This window comes from Panthera onca, chromosome A1 (assembly GCF_046562875.1).
Source record: "Panthera onca isolate mPanOnc1 chromosome A1, mPanOnc1 haplotype 2, whole genome shotgun sequence".
Classification (NCBI taxonomy): Eukaryota; Metazoa; Chordata; class Mammalia; order Carnivora; family Felidae; genus Panthera; species Panthera onca.
This window is the reverse complement of record NC_138339.1, coordinates 220870568-220891001: the sequence shown is the minus strand read 5'-3', so window position 1 is coordinate 220891001 and position 20434 is coordinate 220870568. Positions and strand designations below refer to the sequence as shown.

Genomic DNA, 20434 nt, shown 5'->3' with positions numbered 1-20434 from the left:
CTCTGCACTTGGACTTTGTGTGCACAGAGGACTGCCAAAAAGACTCCTTTCTGTTGATGGAACATACCTTTCGTGTCAGCCAAACCCAAACAAACACAGCTAAGAGTTACTGCTGTAAATACACCCGTTGGGGTGCCTGGGTGGCTCAGTCGGTTAAGCGTCCGACTTCGGCTCAGGTCATAATCTCACGGTACATGGGTTCGAGCCCCATGTCAGGCTCTATGCTGACAGCTTGGAGCCTGGAGCCTGCCTCAGATTCTGTATCTCCCTCTCTGCCCCTCCCCTGCTCACACTCTTTCTCTCTCTCTCAAAAATAAATAAAAACGTCTAAAAAACATTTTAAAATACACCCCTGATAGCTACCATAAATAGGAATTTTTTATTAAATAGATGAAAACCTCATTATTTTGGTATGTTTTATAAAAATATACCAAAAGCCCTGCAGGAATTTCCTTTCTAATAAACCCTTTCTTTATAGATATAGTTAGAATAAACAATTGGGGGTGAGGGGATTTTCAAAATACGTAAGAAACATTTTTGTAAAATCTTACCTTAAAAAGAGCTACACACAGACAAATCTCTTCCACTTCTACAGGTATAATACAGTGACGTGAACTCGATGAACGCCTGCTGATTCAATAAATATGAAAATCATTTCATACAGATTTCTTAAGAAATTCATCCAGTTGAGCAGAAATCATTCTCACTGTAAAAATGAAAACGCTTGTAACACTGTTCACTATGTGCCAGGCACTGTTCAAGAAGCTCATCTCACAGTGCTCCTTTGAAGTGCTACGATATATCCATTACGGTGCTTACAAATACTAGGGATTCTCCTCCTTCCAAGCACATGGTAGAATGACACCTTGACGCCTCCTAGCCTCCTTAAATTCAGGCACGACCAGGGGACTTGCTTTAACTAACAAAAGTATAAGTGGAAACAACGTGTGTCACTTCTGGGAAGAAGTCTTTTTTTTGAGAGAGAGAGAGAGAGAGAGCCAGCGTGGGGCTCCATTCCACAACCCTAGCATCATAATCCGAGCTGAAGTCGAGTCAGACGCTCAACCGATGGAGCCACTCTGGCGCCCCAAGAAGTCTTTGAAAGCCAGTGCAGGCTCCGCCGAGCCCCTTTCCGCCACCGTGAGCGGCGATCCCCAAGTTGGTGCGGCCTCTCCTGGCCACCAGCTCTGTTAGCACAGCCCACACACGACTCTCAAGAGTCATGAACCAGGAGAGAGAAATAAACCTTGGTGATGTAAACCTCCAAAATGTGGAGGCTGTCTGTTATTACATTATAATCTAGCCTATCCTGACTCGGACAAGTGGTTGAAAAAACAGCCTTTCTTTCCCAATCGTCGGTCATTTGGACTGCTAATCTAGGTGGTTTTCTTCTTACACATTATTTGTTCCTCCATCACTCCCAGAAAACAAGTCATAAAAATCATTATTTGCATTTTAGCATTTTTACAGAATCAGAAACGTATATATTCTTTTTTTAAATTCTGCTTTTAAAAAAGATGTTAGCAATTTTTTTTTTATTTGTTAAAGTCTATTTATATTTTAGAGACAGAGTGCAAGCAGGGTTGGGATAGAGAGAGGGAGACCCAGAATCTGAAGCAGGCTCCAGGCTCTGAGCTGTCAGCACAGAGCCCGATGCGGGGCTCAAACTCAGGAACCGTGAGATCACGATCTGAGCTGAAGTCGGACACTTAACCAACTGAGCCACCCAGGTGCCCCTTAATTGTTTTTAATGTTTATTTACTTTTGAGAGAGAGAAAGAGAGAGTACAAGCAGAGGAGGGGCAGAGAGAGAGGGAGACACAGAGTCTGAAGCAGGCTCCAGGCTCTGAGGGGTCAGCACAGAGCCTGATGCGGGGCTCAAACTCATGAACCGTGAGATCGTGACCTGAGCTGAAGTCGCGATACAACCAACTGAGCCACCCAGGCACCCCAGTCATTAGCAATTTTTAAAAAAAGCAATTCATCCTTGCAAAACACACACACACACGCACACACACACACACACACACACACAGGTAATTTGCCCTTGCATAAGATTCAAATAATATCTATGTATAAAAAGTGAAAAATCATCACATCTCTTACCCCAATTCTTTCATATGCATAGATCCACTTTTTAAAAGGGAGAGATGTCACAAAAATAATATACATATTAGTTTGCAACTTGACAACTTAATAGTCCACAGACAGCTTTCCAGTTAACAACTGCATTGTGTAACTATAACATAATTTATTTCACCACATCCCTACTGATGGACATTTGGCTGATTACACATTTTTATTTAATGGCAAGGCTACAATAAACATCCTTGTAAAATCATACTAATATTTCTGTAAAATTTATCCCAAGAAATGTACCTGCTGAGTCAAAGGGTATGAACATTTTGCATTTTGACAGGTATTGCCAAACTGCCCTCCAAAATGATGGTACTGGGGCACCCAGCTGGCTCAGTTGGTAGAGCACGTGACTCTTGATCTCAGGGTCACGATTTCAAGCCCCATGCTGGACGTAGAGTCTACTTAAAAAAAAAAAAAATGATGGTATCAATTCATACCAATAGTATATGAAAGTGCCTTTTCTCCCTAGGTCTTACAAAACTGGATATTATCAAGTTTTGGAAATATCTATCCAGCTGAGATTTTTTAAAATGGTGCTTCAATGTTTAATTTGTATTGCTTTTATTATTCTTTTCCAGCTTGTTTTCACTACCTGTACATTTTCCGCAGAGAAATGTGTGCCTAGCCATGTTTTTTTAATAGGGTTATGTTTTTATTATTTATTTGTAGAGGCTTTTTTATCTATTACAAATATTAAGAACTTAAATCTATGTTGGAAATATTTTCTACAAGTCTTCATTTATGAATGCTGGGGTCCAACACATAGATTTTTTAAAATTAATATGTTTAAATTTGTCAAAATTTCCCATTATAATATCTGGGTTTCAAGAAAAAGTCCTTTGAATTCATTCCAAGCTTAATAGGTTGACTGTGAGAACATTTCCACAAAGAATACAATTAAGCCCATTTTTTTAGCTCTTCAAATCCACCCTGAACTTACTTTATTCTTCAAAGCAACCAGCACAGCATCCAGTATGCAATTTTTCGATAAATATTCCTTTATTTTGTCCTCCCGAGTTCCATGAGTTCAGAGACAACAGACACACAATTCTTTCCAAAATACGTCCCATCAGAACTCCAGTTGTGCTCAGGGTGACCACACGCCCTGCCGAAACAACCATGTTTCCCAGCCTTGTGTACGGCGAGGGGTGGTAGTATGACACAGTTCTGGTTAAGGAGATGTAAGCGGAAGTCACCAGACTGAGCTTCCAGGAAGCTCCTTGGAAGAGAACAGGAGCAGCCGGTTCTGCCTTTTGCCATCTGCCCTCCCCCTTCTTCCTGCCTGGAAGGCAGATGCAATGCTGGCTGGAGGGCAGCCATCTTGAGATTTCAAAGTGACAAGATCACTAAGGTCTTTGATGGTTTTGGCCAATCCTGTTATGCCCACCTCTGTACTTCTCATTAGAAGAGGAAAATAACCCCTTTACTCGTGTGAGACATTAATGAGTCAGGTTTTCCATTAATTGCAGCAGAATATAATATCTAGACTATATGTCGTGGTTCACCCAACATCTTCGCACAGATTTTTAAATATTCTTTCCATTTTCGTGGCTTGAGATGGTCCCTTGAACAGAAGTTATGCTGGTTTGAAGGGCAAGTTCTCCATTCACAGACACATTAATTTAAAGAGGAGAAATCAAATCATTAAGCACTTCAAATGGAAATCCAAGTGCCCCCTAAGGAGAAGTCAGTAATCAGCAACATATGGTGTCACCTGTGTTAATCCTGGCATTAAATCACCCTTATCAGGACACCGCACAGCTCATTTCAGTTGTGAAGTAAAATCTCCGGGATAAAAGATATTTTAAAGAAAAAAAAAAAAAATCACACCATTGGAGGGCTTTTTAATAATTACACAAGACGGAACGGGTTTTTTTTTTTTTTTTTGCCGTTAATCAATTCCCAAGAATTTAGGCTCACTTTTATTTTTATTTGTTTTCAAGATTTTTTTTTAATGCTTATTTATTTTTGAAAGGGAGTGTGCAAGTGGGGAAAAGGCAGAGAGGGGAGACAGAAGATCTGAAGTGAGTTCCGTGCTGACAGGCTGACAGCAGCAAGCCCGATGTGGGGCTTGAACTCATGAACTGTGAGATCATGACCTAAGCCGAAGTCAGCTGCTCAACCAACAGAGCCACCCAGGTGCCCCGGATCGCTTTTAGTTTTAAATGAAATTAAGAATTAAGAAAATATTCCAGTAGGTACCCAGTGAAAGCCCCACCACTGGATTCCCCTGGATCAGGGAGAAAAAGAACTAACTGAGGGAATTGTTTAAACACTCTGTTACCGGGAAGTACAGTCTTGAAATGCTGGTCCGATTTTAATCTTCTCACTTCAGCTAGCCGGCCCTCCAAGCCTGAAGAAGGAGAAAAGGGGCCGAGGGAAGGCAGATTCCACCCCCAACAGCGGTCCTCTCCAGTACAGCAGTCATTTCAACTGGGCAAAGAAGAGGTGGGGGCCATAAACAGTAATCATCTCAGATGACTGGGCGCTAGGCTCAGTCATCTTTGCCACTTCCTCTTATCAGCCACCACTGCTTCCACCAAGAATAACTGTCTTCTAAAAAATGCCCAACCCTCCCCCAGCAGGTATCTTTTTCATGACATTCAATATTTTTTTAAAATTTTTTCTTTAATGTTTATTTATTTTAGAGAGAGAGACAGAGTGTGAGTGGGGAAGGAGCAGAGAGAGAGGGAGACACAGAATCTAAAGCAAGCTCCAGGCTCTGAGCTGTCAGCACATGGCCTGACACGGGGCTTGAACCCACGAACCGTGAGATCATGACCTAAGCCGAAGTCGGACGCCTAACTGGCTGAGCCACCCAGGTGCCCCCAGCATTCAGTATTTTTAATTAAATTCTTCAACTATGAATAAACTCCCTTACTCACTGTCCAGGACCACTGTCCTGGTCTGCCTCTGTAATAAGAAGCAATGTACCACCTACTACTGGTCACAGTCTCTTCACAGTCTATTATAAGGGGGAGGAGGGAGGAAGATGAAAAGAAAAAGGGGTAGAATGTAGAGAGAAAGTCAACAAAGAATGGCAGTGGAAAGAAAATCATGTACACGATCAACCATAAGCTTTCATATTAGCAAATGTCAGCTTCTGAAGTCAGACATACAGCCCCTTCTCCCATTCAGTTCAACCGGTTGGTCAGTTACCATCTTAATTCTTTTATAAGTGAGCCTTATCACCTCTCAACATTTAACAAATTTTTGAGATATACATCCACAAACTTAGGCAGAGTTCAACAAACTTCTTGAAATGTATATTCAAAAAACAATTTTAAGAGTGACTTTAATTGTGAAAGGGGCACCTGGGTCAGTTAAGCATCCAGCTCTTGATTTCGGCTCAGGTCATGATCTCAAATTGAGCCCCACTGTCGGGCTCCACGCTGAGCAGGGAGTCTGCTTGGGATTCTGTCTGTCCCTCTCTCTCTGCCCCTCCCCCATGCAAGCACCGTCTCTCTCTCAAAATAGAATAAATATTTTAAAAATTACCGTTAATCTGTAAAGTTTTCATTTATGTCAGCCAAGTTAACAAAAGTAGGTAACCTAAGAATTCCAAAGCCGTATTTGTTACAGGTAATTAATCACCAAATAATTAGGAGGAACTGTCTAGAATATATTTCAAACACAAATAATTGGTAATCCAGTTCCCTCCCAAGAAGAGAGACAGGGATGTTTATAGAGAAACTACACTGCGGAACAGGTAAGGATCAGAATACGTGTTTTAATTCTCCTGAAGTCAATAGTGAGTTCACCCTGCAGCGATGATAATTTTAGAGCTCCAAGTCTCAGTCTCCTTGCCTATAAAATGGCAATAATGATACCAATTATTAGTTAGCATGCCTTCGATAGGAATAAGGAAAACTTATTCTCTGGTAACAAGAAGGCAGCCCTACGGGAGCTGGAGAGCTGGTTCTTTCCATCTTTTTCTCCCACTACAGAGCCAGCATCCAGCTTATTTTTAGGGTCCCTTTTTTCCTTATTGTCACAAGACTGCTGTAGCAGCTCCAGGTGATCAAGTCCAGTCATGGCAAAAAGCAGCAGAAAAACAGGGGTTGTCTCTTTCTTGCGCACCCCTTTCAAAAAGGAAGGGAACTTTTCCCACACATGCCCTTACCTCTTATGTCACTAGCCTGAACTGGGTCACATGCGTATTCCTAAACTGGTCCCTAGCAAAAGGAATGAACTTACTGTAACAGGCTTAGACTAACTGGGATTTAATCCTGAGTTATGTGACGTAGGGGTGGACACCTGAACAAAATTGGGGTTCAACCAGCCAGAAAAAATAGACAACTGGGCAGATAATCAGCAGAGTCAGGAACCCCTTACTTCACAGTACTGTAGCAACATTCAAACGATAAAATGTGAAAAATCTGTAAAGTATAAAATGCTTTACACAGATGTAGGAGATTATTATTTACTCAAGAAGAATGTTGTGTACTGAGGAAACATAGTTCCCCTGGATCTTTTTTTTTTTGTTGTTCCCCAAAATCTTTATGAAGAAATAGATTCACTGAAAATAAAGGATATCCTTTTAAAAAAAAATCTCAGCATAGCAAACTATAATGACCACCATTCAAACAATAATAATAAAATGTGAGGTTATGAACTACTATGAATATATGCATTTTTCATATATATGCAGATTGGTAAATATCAAGCACCAGCAATGGGTTTTACAGGCAATACATACTTCCATCCTATATTCAACAAATATTTTCTGAGCATCTACTAGCACGTATTATTCCAAACACTGGGGATACTGTAGAGAACAAGGTCAAATCCCTGCCTTGTTGGTGCCTATATAACCACACTTAACTGCATATAACTGCTTTTGAAGAGAAACATTCTTAATCACCAACATATGTTGAAATCAAGTTATCAGAATACATGTGATTTTAAATTAATTATAATAAATTTGATTTTGGTTAATTCTAATTTCCTACACCACCCCAAAATAAAATCATGAATCTGGAAAAAAAAAATTGACAGGTGCCCACCAATAGGAGAAAGGATGTTGCTTTCTTCTCCCAATTCTGGATGAATGCCAAAAAGCAAAACCATGTTTCAGCTATCAGTTCTGAAAATGATATTTGCAAAGGGCTGAGCTAAAATAGCATCAACGTCTATAGTCTAAAAACAATCAAATACACACAAAACGCAAATAATCAGAGAATCCTGAGAACAATCTACATGTTTTCCATGATGCCCATTAAAAGTAAATTTGACATTATACTTTATACGTTTTACACTGTACATTATACTTTGTTTTTGACATTATACAGGGATGTTATAAGTAAATGTTATATTCACACCAATCTTTACCAAGCAAGATAAATGACATTACTGGATGCAAAGAGGGCTTAGTTGCCTTATTTAGAGTTCTATGACACCAAGGAATCACACAAATTAGAAATGGAAATAGGGGCACCTGGGTGGCTCAGTTACTTAAGCGTCTGACATGTGATTTTGGCTCAAGTCATGATCTCATGGTTCGTGGAATTGAGGCCCGGGTTGGGCCCTGCACTGATAGCGTGGAGTCTGCTTGGGATTCTCTCTCCCTCTTTCTCTCTCTAAAAAATAAATAAACTTAAAAAAAAGAAATGGGAATGAAATTTGTGTTCTTAAGCAAATATTCATCACCTGTGTTCTAATTAAAAGAATTTTCTCCAGGAATTTCATACAATAAGTATGTACTACTTAGGCACATTTATTTGAGGGCGGGGGGCTATATTTCCCAAAGAAATAAGTGTTCAGCAGGGCTTTTTAAAGATCCACTTTACTTAACTCTTTAGAGATATTCACTCAAGGCTGTACCAAATTTTCTCTTTTTATTGAGAAAGATACAGGATTTCCTATTTCTGTTTCCAAGTAGAGGGCACCATGAAAGCAATACTGTTAATCGAGCCACTCCCCCGTTCCCATCAGTATGTGCAACACACAAAGTGGCAACAACCAAATGACAAATTTATTACTCTTCCTTAAACTTTGCTTTTTTTCCTACTTCCCAACTCCCTGAAACTTTGTCTCCGTACAAATTCCCAATGGAGAGAATCGGATACTTGGCTATTAGGCTAAAGAAAGCCAGATATGTCTGGGGGCAACCTGGAAAACATGATACAACTTTGAATCCGACTCAGAGGACATTCACAGCTGCCACCTGCTTGAGGTAAGGGATGCTCCCTTTCTACCTGCGCATCTGCCGCCCCCACCTCACAGACTAGTCAAATCTTTCTTACAGGAGAAATACATATTTGCCATTTTTGGTGCCACCCTCTGGGCTTGGGTGTAAGTCAAAAAAAGACAAGAACTGCATGTGCCTAGGATTCAATTCCATCTTTGACTAATCAGCTCTGATCAGAAAGGACTCCTTTGGGGAGTCTGCAAGAGAATACACTATGAACCAGACCTTCAGGGCTTGCTCTAAATCAACTTCCCTTAGAATCAATTTAGCTTTTAAAGATGAAGATGGGGTTGCCTAACGCACCATACAATGGATGCATATACTTGACATCTGAGCACACTGAGGCAGTCTCTCTGAGTGAATTGCCAAGGTAACAGACAGATGTCTTTTCAAATACCATTTTTTTCGTTTCATCACTTTCATGATATTCTTCCTATTTTCCTATGTTCTTAAACATAAACTGACATGGTTTCTTTTGCTTGTTTTTTTTTAATGTTTTATTTATTTTTGAGAGACAGAGCACGAACAGAGACAGAGAGAGAGGGAGACAGACTCTGAGGCAGGCTCCAGGCTCTGAGCTGTCAGCACAGAGCCCGACACAGGGCTCAAACTCAGGAACCATGAGATCATGACCTGAGCCGAAGTTGGATGCTTAATCGATTGAGCCACCCAGACACCCCACGTGGTTTTTTTATGCCTTAATTATAGATATCCCAGGACCTACAGTCTTACACAAAGGGTTTCTTGTTCTATCACTAAATGTCCCAAACTCTCACTTTGTTTTTAGTTCAGATATCCACTTCCTGTAAGTTTTCTAAGGTCAACTATCAATTCTTGATTTATTATTATAAACATCCTAAGTAGCTCTTTTCACATTCCTAATATTTTGAGGACCAGCTGACCAAGTCTGTTAGAGTTCTGTCCAAACTATTAGCAGCAAATGAAAGTCAGAACACCGTTTACCTCTTGGGGGTTATGATCAGCGAAGGACACACAAGGTCTTTCTGAGGGGCCAACAGCACTAAATGTCTTGACATGGGTTTCTTTTTAATAGTGCACTTAGCTATACATTTATGCTTTATGTGCTTTTCTGTAGATTTCGTAATACAGAACTTTAAAAAAGAGTTAAAATAAAGTATTATAGGCAAAGAATTGAAAGCGTAGACACAGTTCCCCACCCCCACTCCAGCATGCACACACGTGGCAACATTCATTCAGGTAGCAATTCAGTTGCTTGCAATTATATTTGTAGACGACAGCCAAAGATATTTGCAGAAGCCACTTCGTTCGGCATTGTTTGTAGCAGAGGAAAAGACAGAGAAACAGGAGAAAACAACATCCAAAAAAACCTGGACACAACCTGAATGTTCCCCAAAAGTGTATGTGAAATAAATTATGGTACTGAATGAAATAAATCACTTTATTCTGGTAAGAACATATCCGAGAATACATTTAATTAAATAAGCAAGTTGCAGAACATAACATGCATGTCTGATATGATCTTATTTGTACAAAAATGAGAGTGAATATGACTATTTCTGAAGAAGTGCAGAGGAAACTATTCACAGGAGTACCCCATACGATATGGGAAGGGTTGATCAAAAATAGGGGATTTTACCTTATACTGTCTGATTCTATTTGAATTCCTAGCAAATAACCATGTTTTTCCTTAAAAGTAAGAAATTTAAATAAAGAAATCTATTATTTCCATTTATAGCTGTAACAAATGACTTCAAACTTAAATGCCTTAGAACAACACAAATACATTATTCTCCTACGGTTCTGGAGGTTGGAAGACCAAAATGAGTTTTAATTAACGAGCTAAAATCATGGTTTCAGCAAAGCGGAGTCCTTCTGGAGGTCCCAAGGAAGAATCTGTTCCTTGCCTCTTCCAGCTTCTAGAAGCTGCCATTCCTTGACTTCTGGCCACATCTCACCAATCGATCTGTGCCTCATCTCCACAGTGCTTCTCCTCTGACTCTCATCCTCCCGTCTCCCTCTTTTAAAGTTTATTTATTTTGAGACAGACAAGAAGACAGCATGAGTGGGTGGGGGGCAGAGAGGGAGACAGAGAATCCCAAGCAGGCTCCACACCAGCAGCACGGAGCCCAACGTGGGCTCAAACCCACGAAACCTCGAGATCATGACCTGAGCTGAGACCAAGAGCCAGATGCTTAACCAACTGAACCACCCAGGCACCCCGCCTCCCTCTTTTAAAGATCCTTATGATTACACTGGGCCCACCCCAATAAGCCAGGATAATCTCCCCATCTCAAGATCATTAACTTAATCACATCTGCAAAGTCCCTTTTACCATGTAAGTCCCCCTGCTTGGGGGCCACTGTTGAGCCTACTACAACAAGTATGTGCCAAATTGTTCTTGGAGGATGCTTCCAGGGCCTGAGATGCGGGGGAAGGGGAGTGGGGAAGCACTTTAACTCTCATTCTTCTGTATTATTTTAAATTCTTACATTAAATATGTATTTTTAATTAAAAATCCAATAACCCGATACACATACCATATTTCATCAGCTCTAAGATGCCACTGATCATAAAACACAGAATTTTATGTATGAGTAAGAAAGAATGAAAACACTAAGTTATGATATTCATCGCCACATCATGGTAGATAGTTTGCCAAAATATCCTCAGAAATCCTTCCCATCCCAGCACGTCCACCCTTTTGCAATGCGACTTGACTGCTCCTCTCAGCAAGAGGTGGAGTATTTCTCCACTCCTGACTCTGGGCGAGGCCTCGTAACTTGTTCTGGCTGATGGGACATTAGCAACTGTGACTCAGAAGCTGGGAAAGGGCTTGCACACTGGGACTGGCGCTGTCTCCTGATGCTGCCTTTCTGCCATGTGAACAAGTCCAGGCCGGTCGACCAGCCACCAGCCATCTCCTCAAATCCTAGGCAAGGAATGACTGTTGCTGAAAGCCACTAATCCTGACGTCAGAAATACTGAAAGGTGAAAAAAACTGTAACTTCAAGACAATGAGGTATGACGCTGCAGTAAGTTTACTTCAGTATGATATCAGTTATTTAAGCAGGTGTCTGAGGGGTATTTCTAGGAGGAAAGTGTACAAATTAGTAAGCTGAGTTCTTATGCCCCATTTTGACTGCCTAAGGTTACTTTTGCTTATTTTCTGGTTTTCAGCTACATCTCATATAGTTGAAGTCACTGAATAAGTAAACGCTGGCACTATAGGGATACTGCTTTCTGCAGCAGAGTATTAGAGCAAGATAAATGATCTGGCCTGTTCAATGGGAAAGAAACTAACAACCTCTAGAATTAAATGGGGAAAAATGATTACTTTGCCATGCAAGTAGGTACTGTGAATCATAAATTAAAAGTGACAACGCCAGCAAATATCTCTTCATTTTATCCTATAAAGTCTATACTGTTATTTAAAAACTGAAAATACAGTGGCACCATGGGAGTTCTAGCATTTATTACACTTGTTAGTTTTTAATCAAAATGATTCCAAATACAAAAAAGGTTCAAGTCACTTCCCACTACAATACTGCATTTGTAAGCATACTGTGGCCTTCTTGGTTCATATCCCACAGATATAAACACGATATATTTCGTTAAAAAACAAAAAGCCCAAAAACAACAGTGCTATAATCAAAGGTGAATTTTTCTGCTTTAAAATCCAGTTGCTGGATTATTACAATAGCCACCATTTATGGAGTGGTTGTTTCCCAAATAACTAGTTTTAATAATACCTGATCTGGGTGCATCCCTGAAGGTAAACGAGCCACAGAAAGAACAGCTTTACCCCCAGGCAATTTCTTCACCACAGATACAAACAGTTATATAAATTCTTGGATTATTGATTTACTGCACAGTTACTGAGTGCCAGACGCTGTGCTTAAGGGTAAGGACACAAACACCCCACCAAAAAACTAAAAACTAAAATTCAAAAACCTGAACTTTGAACTGGAGGTATCAGCTGAATTAATGCGTTTTCTCACATCTAAAAACTCCTACCATGTGCCAAGAGCTTTACGTACGACTCCTTCCGTCCTTCAATCCTCACAAACATGACACATTTTAAAAATGACTTCCACCTCTCTGAGAGAATAGGCTAGTAAATGCAGGAGCTGGGATTTCATCCAGACAGGTCTATCTGGCTTTCTTTACCACCCAATACCATCTTTTGCTGTCTCTGCTTTGTGCTTTTTGACTGGAAGTGGGAAGAGAAGAGTAAAGGCTTAAAAGTTTAGGAGGAGGAAAGTTAAAAGGAGGAAAGACAAGAGCAAGCTCACAGAGTAGCAACGAGGAAAAAAAGGCATCCATTTGGAAGCGACTTACCGTGATAAAATGTTGAAAAAGCCCTCTTCCCGGTCCCTTGTAAGACATGTAATTATTAGTCCCCAAAGAAAACATTTCAAATGTCTCCTACACCTCATGTTTGCTCTCTCAGATGCACCAAATATCCCAGCATCCTCTTAATTGCCCAGTATGGGGTCACCATCCATGCCTTCAACTATTCTAAACTTTGTGAAGTATATTTCTCTAGCAGGCTCTGGGTAATGAGTCCCACAGTATACACAAAAGTAACGCTTTTTCATTTACACCACAATTATTTCCTTGTCACTCTAAATTTCCGACTCGGTGCCCTTTAGCTTTAATGACACATATTTGGTGAAAACTCTCCATGTTTGTACAATCCACATCCACCGTGATTCTCTTGTTATTCGACACTGAACTTTCACTTTTCAAGGATGGATCCTTAAATAACAAAACTAACATCTACTGAATGTTTACTGCATTTCAGACTCTTTACTAAGTCTGTATATGAATTATATCCCTTAATAAACCCTTTGAAATAAATTCTAAATTCTATTACCATGCCCAATTAGCACGTATGGAAACAAAGGTCCAGGTAATAGAGAGCCTGTACGTTAATTACACAGTAGCAGAGCCAGTATATGGTGACAGCGAACCCAGGTCTGACTCCAGTGCCCATACTCCCAACCAATGTGCTATCCTTAAGTGGATGGACAACGGCCAACCCCAAATCCAGAATCCACTCCCCTTTAGAAACTTGGTTAGCGTCCGTCTCTTTCTGAGATCTTCCCCGACTAACAGGCCTCACTGCAAGCCTCCCCAGCAGCTTCTCTGATCACACTGCTCATCGTCCTCCCTTTTCATTCTACCCATTTTCCCTGGGTTCTTGCATCCATTCCCAAGGCTTCAACAACCCCCATTTTTTAGCCTAGGAAACTGAGCCTTAAGTAACTTATCTGAGACCATACAGCTAAGAAACGGGAGAGCAGACTCAAATGTGACACCAGTCCTCGCTCTAACCCCTACACAGTGCTGCCTCCCCAAGCGTAACCTTCCCCAGTAAGCCTGCGGTCCTTCAGTGTGCCCACTGCCAGTGCTTCAGCTCAGGCACCAGCGTCATTTAGTTTAACCTTTAACTAGACCTCCCGCTTCATGCCCCTGTTTCTCTCCCAAACTGTTCCACAGAAGTTTCTGCGAGGACAGAAACATTCAATAATCTGCCACATGTGGTTCCTGAGGATCTGAAATGCAGCTAGTGCCACGAAGAAAGTTTTCACTTTAATTAATTTAAATTTAAATTTAAATAGTCACATGTGGATAGTGCCTACCATATTGGAAAGCACAGCTCTAAAGGGTCCTCAAGTCTCTCCTGTTCCCAAACCTTGACATTCATAAGGCTCAGCCACATTTCCTCCACCCCTGCGTTCCGGGAAGTTTTCTGCCAGCTCATAATAGACTCCCCTTTCCTTAGGCTTTGGGTGTATCTCTGTTTCATAGCTAAAAGTCAAGACTTGCGTGATTCCTAGCTACTAAAAGAGTCCCTCCATGTGAATTTTTGTTTGATAGAGGGATTGTTTGATTATAGGGATATGTTCTTCAACATACTCAGGGAAGAAACTTTCAGTGGAGAATGTAAAACAGAAACCTGAGAGGACAAAATGACAACAGGAAGGAGGCAACCCTAATATAGCTGCCTTTTCTAACTGGAAACCTCGTCGATACGTATTATAAATTGGAGTGCATTATTTTCCAAAGGAATTAGTATTTAGAACGCAAAGGGCAGACTCCAGCCCAGGTCAATATTTTGCTTGCTCTGTAGAGTTTGTAAAAACAGTTTTCGCACTAACTTTATTATTTATTTATTTAATTTTGAGAGAGAGAGAGAGTGTGTGCGTGCCATGTGTGCAGTGAACGAGGGAAGGGCATGGAGAGAGGGACAGAGAGAGAATCCCAAGCAGGATCCTCGCTCAGCACCCTTGCACGAACTTTAGAAACTGAAAGATGGCAGGGCACCTGGGTGGCTCAGTCAGTTAAGTGTCCGACTCTCAACTTCAGCTCAGGTCATGATCTCGCAGTTTGTGGGATCGAGCCCCACGTCGAGCTCCACTCAGCGAGGAGCCTGCTTGGGATTCTCTCTCCCCCACTCTTTCAAAATAAAGAAATTAATTTTTTAAAAAAATTAAAGATGTCACAAAAAAATCTGGGTTTGCAGTACTTCCTGAAGAATCCAAGGATCTGGAGACACGGGGCCTGAATTCCCACATGGCAAACATTTGCTGGATCTGAGAAGGTGCTGTCCTCTTTCACGAGGCAAGCACTCCTCACAACCCCCGCCACACCCTCTTGTATCACTGACGCGGAGGCCCGACCTACTTACAACTAATTATTCTCAAAGCATGATGCTTCCCTCATTTATGTTACATGCCTTGTGCCTATGGCCATGGGACTTTGTGACCCCTCACGGAGCTTTACAAAAGTATTTCCATCCCCATTATTTCATTTAACTCTCACCACGGTCTTATGAAGAAGGCAGCATTATTCTCCCTGTTTTATAAATTAAGAAGCTGACCCTGAGACAAATGAAGACTAAGTGAGAAAAGCATAATTTCAAGTTAGGCCCTGTAAGTCCTTCTCTCACCCTCTTTATACCATAAGACGTTGCTTGACCGTAGCCCACGAACGATTCCATAATTTAAACTGTGGGAAAATTATTTATATTACAATGTAAAGAAAACATCCTTCGATATCTTGCTCAGAATGTCAGTGAGGAAACGTGGGCAGGTTTGATGACCTGGTTGTTGTAATAAGCCCAACATAAAAGCCATGAGTGTCCCGAGAGAGGTGCTTCCCAACCCCTTACGGCACCCTGACACCTAAAGGTTTTCCCGGCCAGAAGAACGCAGCCCAGGGAGTCCAACTGCCCCAGGCCCTCCTGGGCAGCCCTGGGAGCCGAAGACATCACTACCTCACCACACCTACAATTAAACCCCCACAAGGGTACTTCTGCACCAGATATTCTGAATATAAATATTAACAGAAAACACACTACACATTTAGAAAACATACAGTGGTTCAGCATTTACAAATTCTGCCAGCAGTTCGGTATCCGGCATCTAAATGAGAAGAGCAAATGGATGGTTTCAAATGGTTCTAAGAGGCTGTCAAGAATTGGCAAACTTTCTAATATTTCAGATTAACTGACGAACTTCACGGTGGTCCATGGCCAAAGCACTCATACATTAATCATCAAAGTCCCAGGCCTATATTCATTCGCTTAAGAAACACAGGTCCCCATGCCTGGCTGGCTACGTCGGTAGAGCATGCGACTCTTGATCTCGAGGTTGTGAGTTCAAGCCTCACATTGGGTAGAGATTACTTACAAATAAAAGATCTTTTAAAAAGAGAAAGAAAGAAAGAAAGAAAGAAAGAAAGAAAGAAAGAAAGAAAAGGAAGGAAGAAAAAGAGAAACACATGCACACACACACACACACACACACACACACACACAGGTCCCCACATATAAAGATTTAGATTACAGCATTCAGGCCAATCTGGGAATCTATCCCAAGAGGCAAAGGCAGTCCTGTAATATTAGCAGGAAGGACAGAGTTGAGGGGAGGGGAAGAGTTCAAATCAGCTTTGCAGGCTACAAAATTCAAATGGAACCTATCTGGAGACCAAGCTATTCCCAAGCTTAAAGCCAACATTAGTCAAAGCAGTATACGATAGCTCCCCTAGCCAAGGGCCTCCTATGAGCAATCATCTCCCCATATCCAATTTTGTTAAAGTATTGAAAACAAACACCCTATCCTCCCTTGCAGTTAAGTGGTCTTGTGATAGAGTTATGAGCAGATGCCAAGTTGAAAGCCAAAGAGCCATCTTGAGCCATGAGGCCACTATAGGGAAGAAAGCCACATACTGGAGATGGCAGAGCAAGAAAACATAAGGACCACCTATATCCGGATGTTTTGTTATATGAGAAAAATAAGCCTGTACTGGGTGAGGCCTAACTGATAAAGGCCCCATGCAGCCTAAAAGGCCTTCCTCATTCACAGACCCTACTGTCCATCAGTAAATGTGTAGCCCTTTGACAGAAGTCAAAGTCGTATCTATAATGTTGTTTGTTTGGGGTCAACAAGTCTTTTTTTTTTAGTGTGAAAAGATTAACACAGTAAGTTTAGTTAACATCCAACCTCTTACATAGATACCAAAAAAAAAAAAAAAAAAAAAAAGTTTTTTTTTTCCTGGTGATGAGAACTCTTAGGATTTCCTCTTTTAACAACTTTCACATATACCAGTCACTGTAACCAGTCAATTACAGTCATCGTGCTGTGCATTATATCCCTAGGACTTATTTGTCTTATAACTGCAAGTTTAGACCTTTTGACCACCTTCCTCCAATTTCCCCTCTCCCTACCCCGTGCCTCTGATAACCAGAAACCTGATCCCTTTTTCTATGGGTTCAATTTTTTTTCCTGGATTCTACATGTAAGTGATACCATACAGTATTTTCTTCCTCTGACTTACTCACTTAGCATGATGCCATCAAAGTCCATCCGTGTTGTCACAAACGGCAGATGTCCTTTTTCATGGCTGAGTAATATTCTACTGTATACAAACACCTTTTTTATTCATCCATTGGTGAACACTTAGGCTGTTTCTGTAACTTGGCTATTGTAAGTAATGCTGTGATGAATATGGGGGTGCAGGTACCTTTTCAACATAGTATTTTTGTTTGCTTTGGATATGTTCCCAGAAGTGGAATTGCTAAATTATATGGTAGTACAATTTTTAGTTTTTTGAGGAAACCTCCATCCTGTTTTCCACAGTGGCTTCACCAATTTACAATTCTACCAACGGAGCACAAGGGTTTCATTTTCTCCTTATTCTTGCCAAGCATTCATTATCTTTTGTCTTTTTGATGATGGCCATTCTAACAGGCATACGGTAATATCTCAATACATTTTTGATCTGCATTTCCCTGATGATTAGTGATGTTGAGCAACTTTTAATGCACCTGTGAGCCATTCACATATCTTCTTTGGAATAACGTCTCTTCAGGTCCTTCGTCCATTTTTTAATTGGGTGATTTCTTTCACACCTACAATTTTGGCATATTTTGGAATACCAACACTCAAAGCGGTAAAGAAGGGCATCATAAGGACGTAAAAGGACATCTACCCTCTTTTCTTCTTAATTTGTGTTATCATGTGTTGACTAGTTAGTTGATTTGCTAGCTTTTCCTCTGAAAAACCAAATTCAGCCTTTTGTGATCTCCATGGAGGTTGGTCCCTCTACCCCCCTATTGAGGCCTCTGAGAGGTGGCATAGCACATTGAGGCTAAACAGAAGGGTTGTAGAGTTCCACGATGCAAGGGCACATCCTCACCCTGCCTCTTCCTGGCAGCATCTGTTCCCTCCTCTCTCAAATGAGAGTAAAATACCAGCTTCATAAAATCACCTTGAGGACTAAACAAGAAAAGGCACATACAGGGCTTAACACAGTGCCTGGCACATGGCATGGACTCAATGAATGTCAGCTATTACTAACTACTATTAATATTCTTGAGGCTTTCCAGCCTTCTCCCTGAAATGGAATACATACTGTGCCCATATGTGCTTAATGTCATTTTTCAAATTTCAGTTTGTTAAAAATATAATGAAATATGTATGTAAGTTCATCCATCAGGGGGGAAAAAAAACTTTCCTTTAGCATGTGTTTCGATTTGGCGTTTAGAAAATATGGTTACCATATGGGGTCTGCTCACTGGCGCTAAAATTTGTCACTATAATAATGGCTTTTGCTCAGCAAACATTCATAGTGAGTACCTACCCATTCTCCACCTTATATCCACTACAAGAAAATAGCAGTCAACATGTCGAATCAGCAAAGGAAGCAATGAGGAGAAAACGGTGCCAGGTGCCATATGAGCAGATTTCAAAGAAAGTCAGGCAATGAAGATCATGAGAAAAGCACGTCGGTGTTCCTTATTCTGCTGCTACCAGAGCCAACTACCAACACCACACCAAGCTACAAGGGCATGATCTCACCTTACCCCCACACTGCTCCAGCAGCGGGCACTTGCTGGATTGTGTGCTTTCCATCTCTTATCTGACGCTTGCCCTTTCCCCTACCCCCTCCACAGGCTGAAGCAGTGATGGCCATAACCTGCAACAGGAGCCCACGTGTGGTCACAGTCCCAAAGGGAACAGTCTACCATGGCTGGACCAGTAAGTCCCTCCCCAAGGAACCCTGGAACCGGAACTGGCGGCCTGACCTCAATCCCTCTCTCCTTGCTTACCTACACTAGAACGCGTACGCTGCGGGAGCAGATGGCAGCCATATTGTGCCATGTGACTAAGTAAGAAATAGAGACAGCCAGCGTAAGCAAGAGAGAAGAATGGAGCAGACAATGAGAAACTCAGGAGCAACGGGGAGAAAAGACTTCCTGGTTCTCCATAAGCTCCAGTCTTTAGTTCTATTCCTAGAGTCCAAATGCCTCCCTGTTCTCAGATTCTGCAAGATACTTGAGCCTTCTGCCAGGAAACTCCAGAGCTGGTTTCTGTTCACATTACCAAAGCAACCAAAGAGACTGTACCATTATCTATCACCAGAAGACGACTGGTTTCCAGAGTGGTTCCCTCCCTCACGGTGAACCGACACACAACAGAAACGTCTACTGCTCCAATTCTGCCTACTGTGTTCTAAGTTCTGAGCAGAGGCCTTGAAAAACAACACGGTGCTGAGGATCCCAGAGCAGAAGATAAATAGATAAATAATTTTAATGCATGTTAGGAGGTGTTTTAACAAATACACAAAGAGTGTGCTGAGGGAATACAGCTATCAGATCAGGCGGAGGAGGAGGGGAAGCCACATGCAAACACTGCTAATCGCCAGAGTAGTTCTACGAGTGAAGTTTACAGCTGCGAAAGCAGAAATGCCCAAAGAGATCCATATCAGGGCATGTGTCAGAGAGAGCATGTGCAAATCCTATCAGCTTTCCTTTCACAAAATCATAAGACCCACAAGTGGGAAGGAGTTTCATTTTTCTCAGGCTAGCCTTCTGAATTTCACAATTGCGTGTACTATCACCTTAAAAACAAGTTTGTTTTTTAAATGTAACTGCCAGCATCTAGCTATTTTTACCTGCTATTTTTCGTTCAAATATTCAGAACTTCAGTTATGGTACGGATTAATTAGTACCCACAGGAAATGAACTACCAAATAAGCAACCTTTTCTTTTTTAACCTTAAAACCTTGTTTCTACGATGATTATTAAATTCTCAAATTGTGGCAATCTCCTAGCTAAATTACATTTCAAATAACTAAATGCCATTTTGATCCCAATCTCTCTGCAAATCCATCCAGGATTCATCACCAGCTTTAGCCTCACTTTTCCACATAATATGGGCATGGACTAGTAGGCAAGAAAAGCAGAAAAGAGATCAATTTTTGTAAGTAAAAGTTTTGTAAAAGTAGAAATAAGCAATGCTGGGCCCTGAAAATCCTGACTATGACAGCATATTCGAAAGGACAAACTTAATATTTGTGCTATGTAAAAACTGTCCAATGCTTCAAGTTTTCAAGCTCAAGTTCAGTCCTTCAGGCTCAAGAATGGAATTTCCCAATAATTACTTAGTGGTAAGGCATAAACACGCCCCTATTTCAAAACATAAAAATGTCAGTTATAGTCAAAGACACAAAAGGACCATCCTAGTTCCAATGGATCACTGGAAGCTACTCAAAGTAATCTCAAGAAAGTAATTTTTTTTCACTTATCAACAAATCAACAACTTAAAGAGCATGT

At 41.1% G+C, this 20434-nt stretch overlaps 1 protein-coding gene across 3 annotated transcripts in view; it reads right to left on the bottom strand.

Moving 5' to 3' along the window:
- WDFY2 (WD repeat and FYVE domain containing 2) overlaps nucleotides 1–20434 on the bottom strand; it is a 183182-nt gene that overhangs the window by 148688 nt on the left and 14060 nt on the right. The window contains exon 2 of one of the 3 annotated variants that reach the window (XM_078433989.2): nucleotides 552–630. The exons of 1 other annotated variant lie outside the window; for it this stretch is intronic. In XM_078433989.2, the coding sequence (XP_078290115.1) occupies nucleotides 552–630 (79 nt within the window). The remainder of the gene's footprint in view (nucleotides 1–551; nucleotides 631–20434) is intronic. One more of the 3 variants, XM_081795289.1, reaches the window with a different exon arrangement.